This window comes from Podarcis raffonei, chromosome 9, assembly GCF_027172205.1.
Source record: "Podarcis raffonei isolate rPodRaf1 chromosome 9, rPodRaf1.pri, whole genome shotgun sequence".
Lineage (NCBI taxonomy): Eukaryota > Metazoa > Chordata > Lepidosauria > Squamata > Lacertidae > Podarcis > Podarcis raffonei.
In genome coordinates, this window is record NC_070610.1 from 67,853,471 (window position 1) to 67,877,451 (window position 23,981).

At 45.7% G+C, this 23,981-nt stretch overlaps 1 protein-coding gene across 1 annotated transcript in view; it reads left to right on the plus strand.

Annotated features, from left to right (window-relative positions):
• RASGEF1B (RasGEF domain family member 1B) overlaps positions 1-23,981 on the plus strand; it is a 247,675-nt gene that overhangs the window by 28,599 nt on the left and 195,095 nt on the right. The window contains exons 2-3 of the mRNA XM_053404309.1: positions 5,338-5,385; positions 17,817-17,870. Coding sequence (XP_053260284.1) covers positions 5,338-5,385; positions 17,817-17,870 — 102 coding nt within the window. The remainder of the gene's footprint in view (positions 1-5,337; positions 5,386-17,816; positions 17,871-23,981) is intronic.

The window sequence follows — 23,981 nt, forward strand, 5'->3', positions numbered from 1 at the left end:
GGAAGCCTGGTCTAAACCACTGAGCCTCTTGGGCTTGCTGATCAGAAGGTCGGCGGTTCGAATCCCCATGACGGGGTGAGCTCCCATTGCTCTGTCTCAGCTCCTGCCAACCTAGCAATTTGAAAGCACACCAGTGCAAGTAGATAAATAGGTAGATAAATGTGGCAGGAAGGTAAATGGCATTTCCATGCGCTCTGGCTTCCATTGCACCAGAAGTGGTTTAGTCATGCCGGTCACATGACCCAGAAAGCTGTCTGTAGACAAATGCCAGCTCCCTTGACCTGAAAGTGAGATGAGCGTCGCAACCCCAGAGTCGTCCGCGACTGGACCTAATGGTCAGGGATATCTTTACCTTTACCTTTATTCCCCAGTTATTCTCTATGTTTACATAACTGTGAAAACCCATTTTTGCTGGGATATTTCTGAGCAGGTCATGATCACCATGAGGCAGCAGAGGCAATCTCTTTCCAGCATGGAATGGTTCCAACTGGTTTGTTCAGCTGCCAGACTGGGAAATAGGATCATCTGGTGCAGCTAACAGGATAAGATTATGGCAGAAATTTAGCATTACAGTAACCTAATTGTGAATGGTCAAAGTGGCTTATTTTCAATTGGCAAGATGCACTTAAATCATTTTACCTAGCAGATGGAAGGCATGGATGGATGAATCTGTCAACTGTGATCTCTCTCTGTCACTCATTTTTCCCCCATTCTGTGTGCCCAGTTTTTAACATTTATACAGCAGTTTGTGAATTTTCCTTTAGAGTCCTTGTCAGTGAATTTCTCCTTTTAGCTGCACCTGAAGTTTCCCAAACCCTACCCCTGATAAGGCCAGGGGGCAAGGTGGGTGGGTGTGGTTTGCCCCAAATGGCCTGGTGGGGTGGATTAGGCCCACAGTCCACAGGTTCCTTTGTCTACAGTGATGGAAAGGCGCTTTTTGGGGTTTCAGGCAGGGATCTTACCTGTAGAAACCAGGGACCGGATCACTGAGCTACCAGTGTGGGCTCATCCAGATTAGTCCTTGGTCCATGACTGATGCCCAACACAACTCAAATTCTCATCTCCCCCACCCACTTCCCTGTCGCTTGATATTTTCACCACTGACCCAGAGGTGACAGGAGCATATGGACTTTATTGGGAAACTTATTAAAGTGCCATCAATACCCATTAGATACCCTTGCACTTTGGGATGTTAATTTGAAAGGACCTGCGGGCTCTCATAATGTGATAAATGCTCCGAGTGTTACAGGGGAACCAACAATCATTATTTTTCATTGATAAAACCTATGCTGCTGCCCGTTGAAACCTTTGGACCCTTTGGAAATGTAAGCTCCGAGGAACACTTCATCAGTGAGCCACTTAATTTTTGTCACAGAATCCTATTAATGCACTGAGCCAGCATCGAGTAATGGCTAAGAAAGCAAGCTGTGGAGCAAAAAGTCCCCTGATTCAAATCTCACTTCTGCACGCTCTGACTGTGGCTTCAGGCTAGTTGCTCTGGCTCAGTTGAAATGTAATGAGAAACCATGGTTTGCTCACCCCGTCATGGGGATTCAAACCGCCGACCTTCTGATCAGCAAGCCCAAGAGGCTCAGTGGTTTAGACCAGGCTTCCTCAACCTCAGCCCTCCAGATGTTTTGAGACTACAATTCCCACCATCCCACCTCTGGTCCTGCTAGCTAGGGATCATGGGAGTTGTAGGCCAAAAACATCTGAAGGGCCGAGTTTGAGGAAGCCTGTCTTAAACCCTCACTTTTAAACAAACCACAGTTTCCTGTGACATCCAAACTTGAGGAATCGTGGTCGATTTAAACAAGGGTTTGGAACCTTTTCGCCCATTAAGGGCAACATTCCTCAGGTGTGGTCTGTTATGGCAACATAACAGGGGGTGAGGCTGGGTCGAAAAGTGGGTGGAGGTAAAGCAAAGAGGCTCAACTTGTCACAAATCTTTCCTATCTGTGTGTGGCGGCTTTGCCAGGAAGTACTGCCATGAGCACTCCTATCTCTCCTTTTCTTCCTTACCTAAAGTTTTAATGTGTTTTAAATAATTGAAATGACAACTCATTAGTTCAGCCCCAGCCTTTCCCCCAGACGCGCCAGAGAAATTCATTAGGGTTTGCTGATGCTCGTCTTGTTAACTCTGCCAGATGTTTTCCAGTTCATGAAGTGGGATTGAGAGGAGACCACAGGGGAAAGAGTGGGGAAAGGGGAGATTAATGGATAGGCAGGCCCTTTGTCACTGGAATGAATGGGTCACACACAATCCAGGCAACAATCTCCTCTGCTAGCAAACACAGTTAGCAGCTGATAATTCTGTTTGATTATCTAGGACAAGGTTGATGAACCTTGGACCCTCCAGATGTTGAACTCCAAATCCCATCAGCCTCAGCTGGCATGGCCAGTGGCCAAGGATGATGGGATCCCAAGTCCTGGGGCAGGAAACTGATTTTTAACCGGTGGGCCAACACACACAAGTCGTTTGTGGACTGACTAAGGTTGCGTCACATTAGCGGCATTATCACTATTTCATGTTGGCTTCTTTTTAAACAGGAGAGAGGCAGGGATAGAGGGAGAAGGGGAACCCGCTGCTTGCCTGTGTTTACAGTATAGAAATGGATGGACCAGTGGTCTGACTCAGGAATAAAATACAGCTCTAAAATACATCAGAGCTGAGGAGGACTCACTGGTCATGGCACATGGCTGTGTAGTTTTGGTAGTGAAAAACAGGACCTTCAAGTTAGCTTTTTCAGAAATGATACCAGTTAAAAGGAAGGTTGAGATTCACAGGAATCTGAATGCCCAGGGCAACACCCTGTACTCCCATAGAATTGCTGTTGGCGCATAGACTTTATATAGCTTTCAAATCTAAGTTTATTGAGCATATTATTGTCTAATGAGGCTTGAGAACTGGTAAGCCGGCGTATGGCACCCTAGTAATAAAGTGTGACTGAGCACCACTAAAAAGTAAGATAAAGGACCCTTGGACGGTTAAGTCCAGTCAAAGGCAATTATGGGGTTGTGGCGCTCATCTCGCTTTCAGGTTGAGGGAGCCGGCGTTTGTCCGGGTCATGTGGCCAGCAGGACTAAACCGCTTCTGGTGCAACGGAACACCGTGACGGAAACCAGAGCTCACGGAAACACCATTTACCTTCCTTCCCTCCTATTTATCTACTTGCACTGGTATGCTTTTGAACTGCTAGGTTGGCAGGAGCTGGGACACAGCAACGGGAGCTCACCCCGTTGTGGGGATTCGAATCACCGACCTTCTGATCGGCAAGCCCAAGAGGCTCAGTGGTTTAGACCACAGCGCCACTCACTTTTAGTGAGCACCACTAAAGCCAGTAGGCCATGGTGGTTAGCATCTTGGACTAGGACCTGGGAAACCAAGTTTCAAATCCCAACTTGGCCATGAAGCTCTCTGGTTGATCTTGAAGCAGTCACTACCTCTCAGCCATATCCTCCTCAACATTTTGGGAGAGCAACTTGGGGCACCCCTCCATCCCACTGACCCCATCGTTCACCTGTCAGTGAATGAGCCAGTGTGGTGTGGTGTAGTGGTTAAGAGCAGTAGACTCGTAATCTGGTGAACCGGGTTCGCTTCCCCGCTCCTCCACATGCAGCTGCTGGGTGACCTTGGGCTAGTCAAACTTCATTGAAGTCTCTCAGCCCCACTCACCTCACAGAGTGTTTGTTGTGGGGGAGGAAGGGAAAGGAGAATGTTAGCCGCTTTGAGATTCCTTCGGGTAGTGATAAAGTAGGATATCAAATCCAAACTCTTCTTCTTCTTCTTCTTCTGTCCGCCCATTCACCCCTCTTCCTATCTTTGCCTGCTGGCCTCCTCCTCAGCCTCAGAAGACATTGTGCTGCCCGGCGTAGGCTAGGGGAAGGTTGCACCGGTTTGCACAACCTTGAGAGACACTGCAAGGCCTAGCAGAAGGCTGCACTGGCCTGTGTGGCATTGGAAGATGCTGTGTCGACAGGCGTGGCCTCCGCCTCCTCTGGCAGTGGCATTGCCCCAGACGTACTTCCAGAAGCCAGCTGGTGTGGGCAGAGCACAGGAGCCAAAATTTCACATCTCGAATTTGGATCAGAAGCCCGGGCAGCTTCTGTCAGTCCGGGATGTCCTGCTAAAAATTGGACAATGGAGGGTATGCTTACCTATCTCACAGGGTTGTTGTGAGGCTACAAATGGGGAAGAGGAGAACCATGTGCACCTTGAGCTCCTTGGAGGAACGGTGAGCTATAAATGTAATAAATAAGTAAATACCCTTCGGAACTTGTTCATATGCTTTCCTTTCTGCCGGATGTCAGTTCAATTCTTCAGCAAACAAAACTGCATCCAGTGTGGAGCAGTCTCTTCATTTATTTATTGATCTGATGTTGGTTTCCTTAACATTTGTTACATCTACAAACACTTTGCGACAACCTTAAAATTTATCTTGGTTAATGGGATGCTATCTTAAAGCTCAGCAGACTGTTGAGCATCTCTAAGGAAAGTGAGGGCTGGTGTGTTTGTGCACATAAATTATTGCACAGAGAGCAGGAGCAACAAGGCTGAGCGAGTTGAGAAAAGCAAATAACTCAGATGCCGAGAAACTGATCTTAAACTGGGGTCATTGCCTTTGAGGGAACCTCTTAAGGTTGCACAAGGCCCACTTTGTACTTAATGCTAAGCTACGGTTTACAGTGTAATTGTAACAATGTCTATTCAGAAAGCAATGAATTCAATGGGGCTTACTTCCAGGTAAGTGGCTTAGAATGGAAGGTATAGGGTGGTATTCGACTATGTTTTACTCAGGGTAAGGTAAAGGGACCCCTGACCATTAGGTCCAGTCGTAACCAACTCTGGGGTTGCAGCGCTCATCTCGCTTTATTGGCCGAGGGAGCCAGCGAACAGCTTCTGGGTCATGTGGTCAGCATGACTAAGCCGCTTCTGGTGAACCAGAGCAGTGCACGGAAACGCCGTTTACCTTCCTGCCGGATCAGTACCTATTTATCTACTTGCACTTTGACATGCTTTTGAACTGCTAGGTTGGCAGGATCTGGGACTGAGCAACGGGAGCTCACCCCATCGCGGGGATTCGAACCGCTGACCTTCTGATCGGCAAGCCCTAGGCTCTGTGGTTTAACCCACAGTGCCACCCGCGCCCCTGAAATTAGATCCCCTGTAATTAAAATGTATCTGAATACCATCCTTAATCACTATAAGAAGGCACTTTATTTTGCCAGAACTCGAAAGGAATTAATGCTGCAAGAAAGCATTAATGTGACGTTTAAAAAACACACGATTTCCCCTCCTCAGCAAAATCATATTTCTCTTTCTCGCTTATTTCACAGTCCAGAAGCCAGTCCCGTATTGGCCTGAAGCAAAGCGCCAAGCAGAAGGTATGTTTATTAATTCAGCCATTAAATTATTGTGCTTTGACTTAATGGGTTTAAACTCCTCTTAGGTACCTGGACTTTTAGTTCTTCCACAGAGGTGGAGACAGATCTTCAAGAGAGAATTGATGGGCAAAGGAGGGATTCAGCTTCCCAAACTTGTGTCAATCAGTTATCCAGAAAGAAGAGCCAGGTTGGTTGGGTGTGGCGCTGTGAGGGGTGCCAATTGCAAAATAATCAATGCCTCAAGAAGCTTCAGAAGGTGCAGAAGAATATTATTATTACAATTGGATACAACTGGATGCCATTTTGAATCAAGATGATGGACTGAACCTTTAGAAACTGCATTGATCTTACCCACTGATTGATTTTGTTGGTTTCTTCGAATTCCCAAGCAATGCTGAGTTTGAGACTGCTAGCATCGTGAAGCGCAGGATTTCACAAGGCCAGTGACTGTATCTGTCACCACCATTATGACAATTGTATTCAAGGGATTTGGGGTCAGTTTGCCCACAATGTACGCAAAAGAGGTGACCATAATGGCTAATAGTTCTGCCAACCAATAAATTCAGAATCATGTTTCAGGGAGTTCCCCTGTCCTTCAGTACAGGCCCAGCCAAGATTGCTGTAGTAGTCCCAGGGAACCTTTGCTGGTTATTGTTTCAGGCCAGCCTCAGAAAATCAATTTTGTGCTGAGCAGTGCTGTGATCTCTAGTGCAGCTACAAGTACCCTAAAATTCACATTTCTTATTATTTGTTTATGAAACTTCTCCATTGCTTGTCACCCAAAGGGTCTCCAAGCAACTTAAATATATATGTACAAATCATTATACCATAGAAAAATGGGTTAGGAACCATAGAACACATTAATATTCCATGCCATATATTGGGAATACAAAAACCCAAGCACCAGCCCCTCCCCTAACAGTAATAGAAAACTTTGCAGGATGCAAGCAGCAGACAAAACAATGTTTCCACCCTCTAAAGAGCAGATTAAAAAAACCCTAAACCCCCTCTCTAGCTCCCACCCAAAAAATAAAAAATAAACCAAGTGATTATTATTTTTTTAAAAATTTCCCATCAAACCAAGAAGCCCAGTAACATGGGCAGCTGCTATAAATTATTGGGGGGGGGGATATGTTAAATAACTAAGCAAGTATTAGAAATCACCCCAGAATTGGCCCTACTAAACATCTTCCAAGACAATAATGCCCATTTACACCACAAAGAACTCATAACCCACCTACTTTCAGCAGCCAGAAACACCATAACCAGACACTGGAGAGACCTGTCAGGAGTAAGCATGGACCAGTGGTACCAAATAGTATGGGAAACAGCCTTCCTAGAAAAATTAACCAATAAACTGAAACTGACACAGGAACAAACAGAAGAAGACGCCTTCACCCCAGTATGGCTCCCCTTTATCACATACACAGCCCAACAAGACAATGACAAAAATCCACCAACAGCATAAAAACCTGACCCAAAACACGCACCCACCCCACTCACACATGAAAACAAAGATCACCACAGCCAACCACAAATGAATAACCACACCCTAGGCCAACCCCAACTACTCTCACCACCAAAGGAACACAATTGAACGGCAGAGAACCTGCACAAGCGACGCTGACACAAAACCCCACATATATTAAGTAAAATAGAAACATCCCCAAAGTGGAAGATAAATCTTTTTGGGGACCATGATTTGGGGGGAGAGGGCCTCAGAATTTCTTCCGCAGCAATATGTTTCTGCCGAAAGAGACCTTCTTTTTAACAAACCTTTCTGTTTTGAAGAGATGGCAGCGGGGAGTTGCGCTGTGCAAGTGGAAATCCTCGCACTGGTGAAATACATTAGTTGGATACAGCCCCAGGTGTTTTGCCCAGATTCTAAGTCATGTCAGGATTTGTCCAAGCATTCCTGTGATAAGGCTAGTGCTCGTACTCCATGTATCTTGGAAAGAGGACATGCGCCATGTGTTGGAGAAGAGACAGCATCTGGCCTTTAGTGCTGCCTGGACTTGGCAGCGCACACACACATACGCCTTTGCATCTTTATTATAGCAATGTGTCAGGGCACAATGTAGCGCAATGGCACAACGTAGCATTGCTTACAATACACCATGCTGTATGGCACTATCGTTATATCACATTCTCATTACACATAGTATCACGTTTCCCATATTAACAGGACTCCATTAAAATGCCTTAGAACTGAAAACTGAATTTACATAGCATCTCATTCTACTTATCAGTTCAGCATAAGGTCGATAGTTTGTCTGCTCTTTTTATTTTTTATTTTTATATAGGCTGATTGAGGGGATGTGGTTATCATATTCTGTGGCACTGTGCTCTGGACTGACTCACAGTAATTAGCTCAATGGTTAGGCTATCTCCACATGGTCTATGTTGGTCTGTGTCAGGTGTGCATGCAGGAGCCAGGCCCTGTGACCAATAGGACCTTGCAGGACTGGGGCCTTCCTAAGTTTGCTCTGAAGAGGTAAAGTGTGGCCTCATAGGTGAGGCCGATTGGTAACTCACTGCACCTGGTGGCAAGAGCTGGGAAGGGATATAAGGTCAGCATTTCCCTTCGGCTCTTTGCCACAGCAACACGCTTCCTGCCTTGCTGTGTTTGGCTTCTTGCTTCTTGATCCTTGGACCCTTGGCTTCTTGACTCCTTGCTTCCTGACCCTCGGCTTCTTGACTCCTGGCTCTCCAACCCCCGGACTCCTGGCTTCTGTTCCTGCTCCCACCCCACCATCTTGCCCCCACTCCTGACGTCCCCTGCTGGGACTTCGATCGCCCATGAACCGGACCATGACAGCCTGTATGGACTTGAAGGTACCATGACTACTCAAAGCATCTAAAAAGGCAGTGTTCATACATGCCTCCTTCTAAGCAGTGGTGCATGAAATGTCTCTCAAAATAATACAAGTATATCATCACCACTCACAAATCAGAAGTTTGGTGCATTCTTAGCTTAATGCACCCTGACAACCAGAACATTCTGAAAGTGTTTGTATGGCTCTCAGAATGTGTGCGGATTCTCTTCTAATATTTTGAACAGTTAAGGCCCTTCCCCTACTTTGTTTTTCTAATTAGATTTGCAGACACGTGGGCTGGAGCCCTCCAGGTTAATACCCGGAGTGGTTTTGCCAAAGCAGCTGGCCATATTCCAGAGCAGGGTGGCCAAGTGGATCACAACACAGTTTTATCTGCCCTTCAGCAATGCCTGTGAAATTTTTGGTGAAGAAAACACACTGCATGCTATTTAAATAAAAAATAAAAAATAAAATAAAAATAAAATGCATGCTATTTAAGTCAGTGAGCAGGACATTTTTGTTTTTTGAAAGTATGCATGTGCATACCACACTTCATTACATTTCCCTCTTTTAGCTTATAGAACCACAGAATTGTAGAACTGGAAGGAACTGGAAGGAGGGTCCTTTAATCCAACCAGCTGCAATGCAGGAATCTTGGCACATACTAGTTCCCTATCCAACAGGAAACTATACTGGACCCTGCTTAGCTTTGTAAGTGTGCTAACAGTTTTACTGCTGCACCACTAGGGGTTATAGAATGTGTGCAGATGAGGGCGACCAAGATGATATAATAATAATATAATAATAATAAATTTATTTATATCCCGCCCATCTGGCTGGATTTCCCCAACAGAATGTTAAAAACACGATGAAACATCGAACATTAAAAACTTCCCTAAACAGGGCTGCCTTCAGATGTCTTCTAAAAGTCAGATAGTTTTTTATTTCCTTGACATCTGGTCGGAGGGCGTTCCACAGGGCGGGCGCCACCACAGAGAAGGACCTCTGTCTGGTTCCCTGTAACCTCACTTCTCGCAGTGAGGGAACCACCAGAAGGTCCTCAGTGCTGGACCTCAGTGTCTGGGCTGAATGATGGGGGTGGAGACGCTCCTTCAGGGTCTGGAAACCAAGCCTTATGAGGAACGTTGAGGGAGTTGGAGAAAAGAGGAGACTGAGAGGAGATCTTCAAATATCTCAAGGGCTGTCACATGGAAGATGCAGCAAGCTTGTTTTCTCCTGTTCTGGAGGGTAGAGGACTTGAACCAATGGTTTTATGTTACAAGAAAAGAGATTCCAACTCAACATTAGGAAGAACTTTGACAGTGAGAGCTATTTGACAGTGGAAATGCCTCCCTTGGGAAGTGGTGGACTCTCCTTCCTTTGGGGTTTTCAAGCAGAGGTTGGACAGCCATCTGTCATGGATCCTTTAGCTGAGATTCCTGCATTTCAGGGGGATTCCTTCCAACTATGTGATTCAAAGCTATGGTTTTCCCAGTAGTGATGTATGGAAATGAGAGCTGGACCATAAAGAAGGCTGATCACCGAATAATTGATGCTTTTGAATTATGGTGCTGGAGGAGACTCTTGAGAGTCCCGTGGACTGCAAGAAGATCAAACCTCTCCATTCTGAAGGAAATCAGCCCTGAGTTCTCACTGGAAGGACAGATCCTGAAACTGAGACTCCAATACTTTGGCCACCTCATGAGAAGAGAAGACTCCCTGGAAAAGATCCTGATGCTGGGAAAGATGGAGGGCAAAAGGAGAAGGGGACGACAGAGGATGAGATGGTTGGACAGTGTTCTCGAAGCTATCAGCATGAGTTTGACCAAACTGCGGGAGGCAGTGGAAGACAGGAGTGCCTGGCGTGCTCTGGTCCATGGGGTCACGAAGAGTCGGACACGACTAAACAACTAAACAACAACAACAACATGTGATTCAGAGGACAGGAAATATAATGTGAAACAGATATACAAATGAGTTGGGTGGGGTAGTGGGTGGGGATAATGGTTTCCTGACCACAAGCAATTATTCCCTTGAAACATCTACAACTGCAGCTATTTTGAGGCATAAGGAACAAACTCTAGGCAACTAAACAGTTCAGATCTTTTTATTCCCTTGAGTGCAATCAGGAAAAAGGCCTCCATGTTCTCTTGGGCATTTGACAGCTGTGTGAGCCTTATGTAATCCTTTTATACTGATTCCTCGGGTCCTGGCGGAGTCTAGTTTAATCTGTGATGTAATAGGATTTGCCATTTTGAAGTTTGGTTGAAACGGGGCACTTTGTGTACCAGAGAATAATATTGGAAGGTGTGTGTGTGTGTGTGTGTGTGTGTGTGTGTGTGTTGAGCAGATAAATAGCACACCCAGGCATGACTGATAAAATGTTGTGCTGTTTTCAGTTTGGAAAGTCACTAATGTCTGAACTGCTATTGATTGGAGGGTGAATTTCGTTTGCTCCTGGCGCGAGCACGGCTACCTTTGCCTTGAAAACTAAGCAGCAGTTCCTTGGTGAGAAATCTATACAGGAAGAGAATACCTCTGGATAAATCAATGGCAAAGCTCATATGCAACTCTTCCTATCTGCCTTGCAACATGAAATAACAAGGAGCTGAGTAATTCTGTAAAATTGCTGCACATGGTGAGCCAGGAGAGCCTGCTGAGTAGCAGAACATGGTAGCAAATACCCAAATGATAACTTTGAAGCTGAAATGGAGGAGAGTCTGGTGCAAAGGGGATTCTGCAAAGCCCCTTCTGCCCTCAAAGGAGGTGGAGTTGTGGGCTTCACGGCCCCACCAGGCGCACGGTGGCTGGAGCCCAGCCCCGCGTGATTGGGGGGATTCCCGGCCGCGTCATCCCCTGGCCAGCCAATCGGCTGCCTCTGGGGGCATGGCCTGCCCTACTTAAGGCAGTATGTGGCCGGGGATCTCCCTCTTTCCCCGCCTGCCAGCTGGTCCTGCTTTTCCCACCCTCCCGCCCAGATAAGGTTTTCGTTCCTTGACCTTGCTATGGACCTTGGTTGGTCGCCGTTGAGGGGCGTGGTAGGAATTTTTCCACTTGGCAAATTGGCACCAGCCACTTGCTTTTCGCCTACCTCGTAGCAAATCGTCACAACTTTCTTGGTATTGGCAGTTAGGCATTGGTATTGTTCTATAGATGGAAGAGGGGAGGTAGCGCCATCACCTGCCCCGCATATTGAAGGGTAGTTCGATAAAGGATTCTGGGGGGCGTGGCCCTGTCTGAAACCTAGGGAGGTGAGGGCCTAAGGCCCCTTCCGGTGACCCTGGGAGAGTTCCTAGTTGATGTGCATCAGCAGGACTCACCCAATGGTGGTTAACCCTTCCTGGACTTCAAGCGGATGGGCTGAAGTCGGATATAGCTGGTTAGGACCAATGCCTAAGCCAATATCGCTCATCACCTGTAACCAATAAAGTTGTGGCCTTAGTTAGCCCGTTAACCTTAATAATTGTGTCACGTGTCATTATTTCCGCTGGGGGGGGTTGGGCTGGGAACTCGCCACGCAATTCACAGTGCAACTTTACCCACGTTTCATTATGGAGAAGTGAGTCGACACTGTGTGGACGCAGCAGTGGGACCAGGGGCAGCCCAACCCGCTTTACAGCCTAAGGTGATAAGGAATGGTGCTTCCACCAGCACGTCCACACAGTGGTGGCCTCCTGGCCCCCTTCTCACTGACGGTAAGCCACTATAGTGCTGGTCGGTGTGCCACCGAACCCTCTTTACATGCCTCTCTTGCATGCTCTAGTAATGTGTGGATAAGCCTCAGAAAAGCCAAGTTGAGCCATGGGGGTTGCAGGCTTCCCGCCCTCCCCTCATGGCCCCAAGGAGGTCTTCTACTTTCAGTTTCAAAGGATCTCAGCATAGATGTGATCCAGGATACCCAGCTCTCAGCCAACGATGGTTAGTGGTTAAGAAGCCTACTGCAAACCATGGATTATGAAGCTGACTAGTTTGGCAACTCACCACTGTTTCAAATCAGGACTCCAGGTTCGCATGTTCATGGTACATCTGCTTTGGCTTGAGGGCCACATTTGCTTTCTGGGGGCTACATGTCTGTGGCAAAAAATGGGCATTGCCATAGAGAGTGTTGAGGAAGCTTCCAACAGGCTTTATTACTCATTCTGTACATTTTTGCCAGTTTAACCAGGGTAATATACCACCGGTACATCATTTCCCTTAGGTTTTCTTTTAAAGTAGAACACGCTGTGAATCTCATACCTTCATTCCATAATTTTACCCAGTTGTAAAGCCTGCTGGAAGTGTAAATTAAAGGATGGCGAATTTTTTCACATGTGGTGGACTTGTGCAAAAATGGAAAAGTTTTGGGACATGATATATAACAAAATGTAAAAACTCTTTAAATACACCTTCCCAAAGAAACCAGAGGCTTTTTTACTAGGGATAATAGGAGATGAAGTGAGAAAAGAAGATTACAAATTATTTTTGTATGCTACGACTGCTGCTAGGATTCTCGTGGCCCAAAAGTGGAAAACCCAGGAGATTCCAACATTAATGGAGTGGCAGACGAAATTATTTGACTATGCAGAATTGGCAAAAATGACTTATAAAATTCGAGGCCAAAAAGTGACAAAGTTTGAAGAGGAGTGGAGTAAATTTGTTGTGTACGTTTGAAATAATTGTAGAATTTTAAAAACTGTAGCAGGGCTAACATAAATCTTGTGATGTGGACAGAGTGTAAATAAGAATCTGTAAGAGAGGATGTAAATTGGGAAAACCAAAACAGGGAAGGAAGGAAGTCTGGGTGCGAAATTGCGCAGGGTAAATAAGAAGACACAAAATGTTGAATGTAAAAGTTTAAGTTTTATTTAATTTTGTTATGTTTTTGAAAATCCATAAAAAGCATTTATTAAGAAAAAAAAGAGAGATAGAATCATAGAATCATAGAGTTGGAAGAGACCACAAGGGCCATCGAGTCCAACCCCCTGCCAAGCAGGAAACACCATCAGAGCACTCCTGACATATGGTTGTCAAGCCTCTGCTTAAAGACCTCCAAAGAAGGAGACTCCACCACACTCCTTGGCAGCAAATTCCACTGTCGAACAGCTCTTACTGTCAGGAAGAGTGTTGAGGACTCTATAGAAAAGCCTAGATGGTCATTTTCTGTCTCACATCCTGACATTCCTCACCTTGCTCCATGCTAAATGTATGCAGTACCTGTAATAGGACATAGACCGGCTGTGGAGGAAGCTGAGGAGACAGCAGACCCTGAGTATAATTAAAGGCAGAAAATTGGGAGACAGATAATTGTTCCCCGTTAGATGAATTCATCTACCAGGACAGTCTCATTGTTGGACTCCTGAGTTGGCATGAATAAGACTTACTCAAAAGCACGGGGTGAGTGCCATTTAGAATCCCCCACCCTAACCCCAAAATATCTGTTTGGCCCTGAATATCATAGTGATGTTTTGGTTTCTTTGTTTTTAAATGAATAGGAGATTTCAAAGTTCTGATTCCCATTCGGAAAGCCAAACTGCCTCTGTTGCTGGCAAGGTCCTTTCTCCCTGCTGAGTAAATATTGTCCTGCAATTAAGTGGAGCAATTAGAGGCATTTAGCATTAAATGAAGAAGTAAGAGAAGGCGATCCTTTCGACGGTTTGCATTATAGCCCATCCACTTTCTCTATAATTATCGGAGAGTTCTCCAAACGTTCATTAACTAAATGGAAGGCAGATGATGGCCGCTAGTCAGCAAATATAAATCCCGCTGGAACGTTTCGTGAGCTCTGTACGATTAATATTCCTAGTATTAGCAGGTCCTGAGAGAAATAGGAAGGGGCTGTAGCCTGGTGGATTTCTGCAAAGTCTATTTTTTTTAAAAAATCATTTTTCATTTTCATTTCATTCATTATATACATCTCAAATTCTTAACATTTACTATATATCCCTCCCTCCCTCCCCTCCAAGATTTCCCGCAACTTGCGTTTCTGGTTTGTTTCTATTTTCACCCGCTTTGCTATCTCTCCACAGAAAAAGTTATTAATAACATAACATCAAACCTTAAAAACATAAAAATAAAATTAAATATATCATCTTATTTCACTATCTTCCAAACATTTTCTGATGTGAATGTTTATTTAAATCCTGCCATCAAGTCTATTGCCTTTTTTTGTTTCTGCAAATATAATATGAATGGTTCCCAATCTTTTTCAAAGACTTTGTTGTCTTTTTCTCTTAGTCTTTCTGTCATTTTTGACAGTTCTGCATAGTTCACCAACTTCTCTTGTCATTGTTCTTTAGTTGGTATTTCTCCAGTCTGGTGTGGTGAGTGGTTAAGAGCCAGTGTGGTGTAGTGGTTAAGAGCAGTGGACTCGTAATCTGGTGAACCGGGTTCGTGTCCCCGCTCCTCCACATGCAGCTGCTGGGTGACCTTGGGCCAGTCATACTTCTCTGAAGTCTCTCAGCCTCACTCACCTCACAGAGTGTTTGTTGTGGGGAAGGAAGGGAAAGGAGAATATTAGCCGCTTTGAGACTCCTTCAGGTAGTGATAAAGTGGGATATCAAATCCAAACTCCTCCTCCTCCTCCTCCTTCTTCAGTCTTCCAATTTTGTGCACTCAACATTCTTGCTGCTGTAGTGGCATACATAAATAAAGTCCTCATTTCTTTTGGTATGTCTTGACCTAAAATACCTAATAAAAAGGCTTCTGGGTTTGTTTGTTTTTACTAAAGTTATTTTTAACATTTTCTTCAATTTCATTGTATATCATTTCCCAGTAGGATTACCAAAGTCTTGTTGATACCTCCCTCTTCTGCATGGAAGAAGGCATTTTGCTAACACAGTCATGCCTGAATGTCAGCTGTAGAGAAGATGACTGTATTTTATACCCTACTTTTCTTCCAGGAAGGTCAACAACCCTTTGAGGTAGAAAAACCTGAGACAGAGTAACTTGCTCAAGGTCCCAAAGCAAGATTCAGGGATGACTGAGGACTTAAACCCGCGTCTTTCCAGTCTTATCTAACTGCTACACCAGATTGACTTAGGCCAGCTATTGAATTTGGGCCTGAGTTTCCATTTCACTCATTCTGACCCAAAGTTTTCTGAAAAATCCAATGCCCACAGCTTCCTTGTTAATCTAAATACACTTTCACAAGAGGGTGTGATGGCCACCAAAGAGGATTAGACAAATTCGTGGGGGATCAAGCTACCAATGGCTGATGATCTCCCTCCATTGTTGCAAGCAGTATATGTTTCTGAATACCAGTTGCGTGGCGAGTTCCTGCCTCCCCCCTCAGAAATAAAGACACAAGACACAAGAATTCGAGTTAATGGGTCAAATTAGGCCACAACTTTATTGATTACAGGAATTGAGAGGTATTGGCTTAGGCATTGGTCCTATCAACTAACCGGCTTCAGCCTGCTTGCTAGAAGACCGGTAAGGGTTAGCCACCAGTAGGGGGAGTCCCGCTGATGCACATCAACTAGGATCACCCCGGGGTCACTGCTTGGGGGCGTGCCGTGGACCCACACCTCCATAGGCTTAGGACAAGGCCATGCCCCCAGGAATCCTTTACCGAACTACCCTTTGTTTTGGGGGAAGGTGATGGCGCTTCCTCCCCCCTTCATCTGCATAACAATAGCCCTACCAATGCCTAACCGCCAATACCGGGGAGTTGTGGGAGGTAGGCGAAAACCAAGTGGCTGGTGCCAATTTGCCAATTGGAAAAAATTCCTACCAGGCCCCTTGACGGCAACCAACTGAAGTCCATAGCAAAGTCGGGGAGCCTAGCCTACCGGGTGGGAGGGGAGGGAAGACCTGGTCAGCTGAGGGAAAGAGGGAGATCCTTGGCCGCGTCAGTCCTAAATAGGGCAGGCCATGCCCCCCGGGCAGCCGATTGGCTGGTCAGGGGGATGACGCGTCCGAGGATTCCCTGGTATCGCGGGGAGGGGCGTGAAGCCCGCAACCCCACCTCCTCCCTAGCTCGGAAGTGGCTTTGCTAGAAATATCAGAAGGTGAGATTATTGTTGTGCTTGGGTTCGCATTGCATGCCTCCCATGGGAATCTAGTTGGCTACTGTGGGAACACGGTGCTGGTCCAGCAGGCACTTCTTATGTTCTTAGATGTCAGAAGCAGATCTATGTGCATCAATGTGCACAGGGCTGTTTCTGACATTGAAGCACCTCCAATCGCCTCCGCGTGCACAAAGCTCTATGCGCAGTTTGGAGCCTCTCTATGCACAAGAACAGCTGGATTGCCACTTATGAATTTTGTCTGTACTGCAATTTCCGGTGCTGCATTTGATTCCAGCACAGAGAGGTCCCTATTGTGAGAGGCTTAGCGGAAGACTTAAAAGCAGCACATGGATGTTTTTTCTCTGTCAAAACCAAACCACTTAAAGCTGCTTTTACTGTGCATGCTCAATTTTGTGGCTGGCCTCCTGCAGGCTGTTTCACAAGAATGCTTTTTAAGTCATTTGCAAATGGGACATTGCAGGTAGCTGTGCTTACTCTTGGATGAACATGGAAGTGTTGGCATGGGTTTAATGCGAAAAAGCCCTGTGTCCCCAGAATGAAGAGATGGGGAGAGCTGACCTCTGAAACATTTTCACTCTCCTTGACTTAGCTGCACAACCATCTCTGAAGATGTTCTGTCTGAATATGAAGTAAGACTGGAGTGTGAACCTGCAGTGAGAACTGATGGGGATCTTTTGCACAAGCTATGGGGGTCTTTCCAGTGGTGAAGCTGCATGCTCCACTACCGGGGGTGGAGAGCAGGCGGGGGCGTGGCTGGTGCCCCCGGGGGTGTGACGTGCATCCTGGGGGCGTGGCACACATTCTGGGGGTGTGGTGCGCTGCCTGTGGGGAAGTGGCACCCGGCGCAATGGGGGTGCGTGGTGCGTGTCTGGGGGGGCTGCCGCGATGGCACCCTACTGGAATAGTGGTGCCGGGAGCAGTCCACTCCCTCCGCACTCCCTTTCATCCCCCAGTGGGTCTTTCCCATTTACATCTCCTTTATCTCTCTGTTTTTATTTGAGTTTCCCCACAGCTCTGCTCTTCATCATCACCAAAGTGCAACTTTCCCCTAATATACTCCTTTGTGTGTGCATTTTTTTCCTAACATGCACCTTTTTTAAAAAAGCAATTTCCTCTAAATAGTGCATCTTTGTATGTCTTTTCACCAACATAGGCATTTATATGCACACTTTACACTGATATATGCATTTTGTGACTGAAGAACTGCATTGCAAAATTCAGAAGTGTGTGAATTTTAAAGGACAGCAGCATTTCAGTTTGCATCTTGTTTCAGGAAGGGGAAATTGGCTAAGCTCGCCTTTAAACTCAAATTTAATCAAATTTCTCCCCTTTCACTCACTTCGAGCAGAGGACCGTTCCCTGTAAAATTTACCACCCACCCCTAGAATAGAATGCTGGACAAGATTAGTGTTTAATATGATCTATCAGGGCTTTTTATATCTTATAAATAACTATATTGTTATTTTTTTAAAAAGTCACTGAAATCATGTACTTTTCCTGTATTTGTTGGATATTATATTCCCTGTGTTTTGTAATAACAACAATGTATTTCTGAAAAAGGGTCTTAAGACAAGTTGTAAAAGAATTTCCACATTTTCTGTTCCAGACCTCCCCTTTCAACTCTTTGGCCAATGAAAAGTCCCTGTTTGACTGCAAAAGGGTAAGTGGAATTTTCCCCCACCTGCACTTGAAAGTTTTCTTCTTCAAATGATAAAAAGAATCTTGCTGAGCCTCTGGGAGGGGATCCTGCAGCTACACTCCAGCCTTTGTAGCTTCTGTAATTAAATAATAGATTAGAAAGAATTGGAAACTTGACAGGCTGCAGTTCATAGAAAGGTAAACTCTCTTTCCATTTGAAATTACGTGGCCCTGAGTGGCTGGTTCTGAATTTCTCCTTGCTGAGACTGTTGGTGCTTCTGTTTCGAGACGATTGCATGGGGAAGGGAAAACGCAATTACTGAGTTAATATTCATGCCACCTTCGCATTTTGATAACACCATTTCTGGGATTTTATTTCCATTTTATAGCACAATAATGGTGGCAGAGAGAGAGGATGCCAAATAGTTATATCTGAGTGGGAGTCTTACTGGACGTTTGGAAATAGGCACCCGGCTTAAAATAAAAGAAAGATAATGGATGTATTTATGATGACAGGGGGCTGGTAATAACATGCTCTGAAGCCTTGTGGTCTCCCCAGCTGTCTGGTTCTGACAAAGCCAATTCCCTCTTCCAGCACATCTTTTTATCTGACACTCTGAACCTGCCATTTGGCAATCCCATTGGAAAGAGCCAAGAAGGCAGCGTGGCGGCTTGGTTAGTGTGTCGGTTTAAGACCAGAGTTCAAATCCTCACACAGCCCTGAAGTTTACTGGGCGACTTTGGCCTAGTCACTGTCTCCCAGCCTAAGAGGGTTGTTGCAAAGTTAAACCAGGGAGAGGGAGAGCCATGGCCACATTCACACCATGCATTCAAAAAGCAATGTACACTTTAAACAGTCATGGCTTCTCTCCAAAGAATTCTGGGAGCTGCAGCTGGTTAAGGACACTGAGAGTTGTTAGAAGAGCCGATATTCCTCTCCCAGAGCTATAATTCCCAGAACAGTTTAACAACCAATCACAGGGAACTCTGAGAGGGAAATAGGGGTCCCCTAAGAACTCTGTTATCTCAGGACGTTGGAGGGCCTGTGTGCTGTGTCCTGTTAAGAGCCAGTGTGGTGTAGTGGTTAAGAGCGGTGGACTCGTAATCTGGTGAACCGGGTTCGCGTCTCCGCTCCTCCACATGCAGCTGCTGGGTGACCTTCGGCTAGTCACACTTCTTTGAGGTCTCTCAGCCCCACTCACCTTATCGAGTGTTTGTTGTGGGGGAGGAAGGGAAAGGAGAATGTTAGCCGCTTTGAGACTCTTTCGGGTAGTGATAAAGCGGGATATCAAATCCAAACTGTTGGTTGTGGCACTTACCTTGCTTCTGGCAGGAAATGCTCCGTGAGGGAATGACAAAAAACGGGTGTGTGTGTTTTTGTCAAGGAGGGTCTGTTGACGGGGGAGTGAGAAATGTCCCTCTTTTCATCTGAGGAATGTTGGAGTGTATGTGGGAGCTGTATGTAGCATGCCTTGTGTTCTAACCAGTTTGAGTCCAGTTTGGAAACTCTTCTAGCCAGCTCCCCTCTTCTTCCCCTGCTCATCTCGCACCTGCTCTGTACTGCTTGCCGCCTGATATTATATTTGACAGAATGCTGTTAACAGTACCAAGTATCCGAGGGAAAGCACGAGACAAATAATATATGCTGAGCTGGGATACGCAGCGAGTCGGCACGGCAACCCTTGCAAAAATATTACCCCAGAATCTCCATGAAATATTCATGACTCTTTTATGTATTTGAACAAATCCTGGAGCTCCATTTCTCTCTCTCTCTCCCCCCCGTCTAGCAGGTAATATCAGGGACACAGGTGTTTGCACAGGAGCGCCCAGTGTGGAGCCTGCTACCCTGCAGAACCGGGGGTTTGTTTTTAATTTTGCACGGATGATATTTCACTCACCCAGGCAGAGTAATCTTCATTCGGGAAAAGAGATTATTAGAAGCGCACGGTTGTATAATGGGGCGCAGAAAGCTCTGGATGTCTCATCAATTCCCTCCAGGCGCTTCTTTTCTAGTTAAACATATCCCCCAAACAATAACGGTAATGGCTGGGTGTTTGCTTAATATTCTACATAAGCGCTTGATCTTTGGCTGGATGAAGCAGGCGAGATTTAATTCTGAATTCTGAGAGCGCACAGGAGAGGAGAGTCCTCTGGCGAGATGAATCCAGCAGCAGAAAAAAACATGGTGTTTGTTTAACTTGGGGAATCTGGCTCTGTGCAGCTACAGCCATTTTACCTGGGAGATGGAAATGGGCAAGACTTGCATTTCTTTGGCAAATCCTCTCTGTGCTTGCTTCCCCTTTAACTTTGTTGCCACACCAACGTGACAATGGCCCAGTCTGCACTACACATTTACAATACAGTGGACGCTCGGGTTGCGAATGTGATCCGTTTGAGGTGCACATTCGCAACCAGCAGCATTTGCAACCCATGTCTGTGCACACGCGGGTTGCGATTTAATGCTTCTGCGCATGTGCAAAGCACGATTTAGTGCTTCTGCGCATGCGCAACCACCAAAACCCGGAAGTAACCCGTTCCGGTACATCCGGATTTCGGCGGTCCGCAACCCAAAAAAACGCAACCTGAAGCATCTGTAACCTGAGGTAACGGTAAAGGGACCCCTGACCATTAGGTCCAGTCGTGGCCGACTCTGGAGTTGCAGCGCTCATCTTGCTTTATTGGCTGAGGGAGCCGGCGTACAGCTTCCGGGTCATGTGGCCAGCATGACTAAGCTGCTTCTGTCGAACCAGAGCAGCGCACGGAAATGCCGGAGCGGTACCTATTTATCTACTTGCACTGGCGTGCTTTCGAACTGCTAGGTTGGCAGGAGCAGGGACTGAGCAATGGGAGCTCACCCCGTCGCGGGGATTCGAACTGCCAACCTTCTGATCGGCAAGTCCTAGGCTCTGTGGTTTAACCCACAGGGCCACCTGCATCCCAAGGTATGACTGTACTATTATGCCACTTTAACAGTCATGACTTTCCTGAAAAATAGTTTGTTCAGGGTGCTGAGAGTGTTTAGGAGACCTCCGTTCTCCTCACAGGGCTACAATTCCCAGAGTTTCCTGGAAAGAGGTGTTAAAGCACTATAAGAATTAGACAGAAAGAGTAAATAGCCCATTGCGCATTGTAGATGTTTGAAGGCATATTTACTGAGATCTTTCATGGGCACCACTGATGGCACTGGTGGGCGCTCTGGTGCTCACGGGCACCACATTGGTGACCTCTGATCAGAGAACCTTTATATGTAGTATCGATTCAGTTTCATGGTCAACCGAAAAGACTTTAACCACTGATATTTCCATGTGTTTGGAAAAGACAACACACAGTAACACTTGCACAGATATCAAATCCTTGTTAGAGTCCAAGAGCGGGTCTTCAGTAAAAGCAATTAAAGGAAGATGAACAGTCTTGGCTTATTATCTGTTCTGTTTCACAGTTGAAGACATGGAAGCGGAGAGACAATCGGGAGAGTTGAGTGGGCTGGGCAGGGAGAGGAGCGCTCTGTTTGGTCTCAGAACAATAATGTACGGAGCAGGAAGAGGTCAGAGAGACTGTGATGCAAAGGAAACAAAGACTGACCTAGAATAGGAAAGCCTGAATTTCCACCACTGAACGGAATGGGTCAAAATGTGTGCATAGAACCTGGAGCAAGTCTAGTGAGTGTCTGTGGAAGGGAAATTAATGTTTCATGTCTTCGCAAGAAAACAAAATAAAAGCCTCCAAGGCAGAAAGGTGACATGGGCTTGGAAAGTAGACTCACTTGCTATCACTGAACTCTTAGAGTCATAAAATTGTAGAGTTGGAAGGGAACCTAAGGGCCATCTAATTCAACCGCTTGCAATGTAGGAATCTCAGCTAAAGCATCCATGACAGATGGCCATCCAACCTCTTAATTTAATTTAATTTACTGCATTTATATTCCACCTTTCTGTCCAAGGATCTCAAGGTGTTGTACATGATTTCTCTCCCTCATCATTTAGTCCCCGCAACTACCCTGTGAGGTAGGTTAGGCTGAGAGGCAAGGACTGGCTGAAGGCCACCCAGTGAACTTCATGACTGAGTGGAAAGCCTAAAGGGGACATTGGGATCCTGCCAATCTGGGATGTCCTGGTTAAATGGGGACACTTGGGGGAATATGTGGCTATATACTCTTGAATGCCTCAACAGCATAGCGATAGTCTGGAGACACACTTTGTTTGCTATCCCAAACCATTCTTTGGCAGCTGGTTTGATGTGTAGGCTTCAGGGTTCTAGTGAAAAAAACCCCAAACTGAAACATACAAGGTTGACATCTGTCCATCAAGGCCCTTGCTGACTGCACTAGGCAATCTACCTAACAAAGGAATGTCATAACAATATCCTCCCCTAATTCACTCCTTACATAACCAGTGAATTAGCAGTGAGATACAAGTTGTAGAGACATCCTTACCAAGCATGGTATCGTTTTATGTTCTCCTGATTTTTGCTTTTCTATGTTTTTACCCCTGATTTTATTATGCCAGGTTGATTATTTTTTTAAAATGAGGGGGCTGTATCCAAAGACTTTATAAAAAAAACCCCATACCTTTTATTATGTACCCCACTTTGAGAAGACTTTTCTTGATTTGGTGGTGCAGATACACACACACACACACACACACACACACACACACACACACACACACACACACAATATATCTATCTCCTTGAACCACACATTTCTCATCTACTGCATGTTGTATTCATGTTTAAGGAAGGCAATCTTACTCAGCTACGAGGGATCGTCAAAGAAAGAAGAAAGGTGGATCTCTACATAAAGGTTGAGATCTAAAGTTTCTTGTGTGGCAGCAATTCTTCACATGACACACACACACAAAAATAATTAAACATTGTGTGCATGAGGGGACTCTAATATTTCTTTCAAGGAACAGATGTTTCCAGTGAATGAACGGAAGAAGGATATTGCCTGACTTAATTGCAGCTTAATTCTGTAGCTCTTCCTCTCCGTACCTCAACGTGCAGAGGGTGCAGCCTTGTTTTCCGTCGCAGTTTCTTGATTTCCTCAGCATCTCCTTTTCTTGACAACACAGCTTGCCCCTCCACCCCCCGCCCCGTGACTGTTTGAAATTCCTGCCTGACTTTTGTCTTCACGCTGTCAACTTGTCGCTCGGTGAACTCTGTTGTTGTTATGACAGACTTTTAAAGAAGCTGGATTTGATGCCTCATTGTGCTGTATGAATGCAAGCAGGGATGAGAACCGGATGGTGCTCTTGGATTAGCAGGCTTGGGAGGGGGGAAGCTGTCATGCAAATGGTTTCAGCAAAATTGCCCCTAATTACTTGGAAAGGGTGGGTGGGAGGGAGTGGAGGGGCTCCTGGATATTAAGGCTCGGCATTTCAGCTGAAAATTATCACGGGAGTGGCAGATACAGCCAGCTTCAGTGGCAGATACAGCCATTCACGCAAGGCTGAAGAGAAACACAGAACCGGTAGCGTAAGGATGGACAAATTTATGGGTGTTAACAGTGTCACACTTCAGACCTGCACTTGTTCCTTCTTAACATGCTTTTTCAGTTCCTAAAAACAAACATAACAATTCGTGTAAGAAACATTCCATGCATATACCTGTATACCTGAAGGAGCATCTCCACCCCCATTGTTCAGACCGGACACTGAGGTCCAGTGCCAAGGGCCTTCTGATGGTTCCCTCCCTGTGAAAAATGAGGTTACAGGGAACCAGGCAAAGGGCCTTCTCAGTAGTGGTACCCACCCTGTGGAACGCCCTCCCAGCAGATGTCAATAAACTATTTTACTTTTAAAAGACAACTGAAGGCTGCCCTGTTTAGGGAATTTTTAAATGTCTGATGCTGTATTGTTTTTAATATTCGGTTGGAAGCCGCCCAGAGTGGCTGGGGAAACCCAGCCAGATGGGCAGGGTATTATTATTATTATTATTATTATTATTATTATTATTATTATTATTATACAGTGAGAGAGGATGTTAGGTACATATATCCATGTCTGGTGGGAATGCAAATTATTTTGGAAAATCGTCATTGAAGACGTTTCTTCTGTTACGGAACAGGTGATGGAACCTGATCTGAGGCTTTATTAAATCTGTTCACAGATGAGGCTCACTAATCTTGTCCATG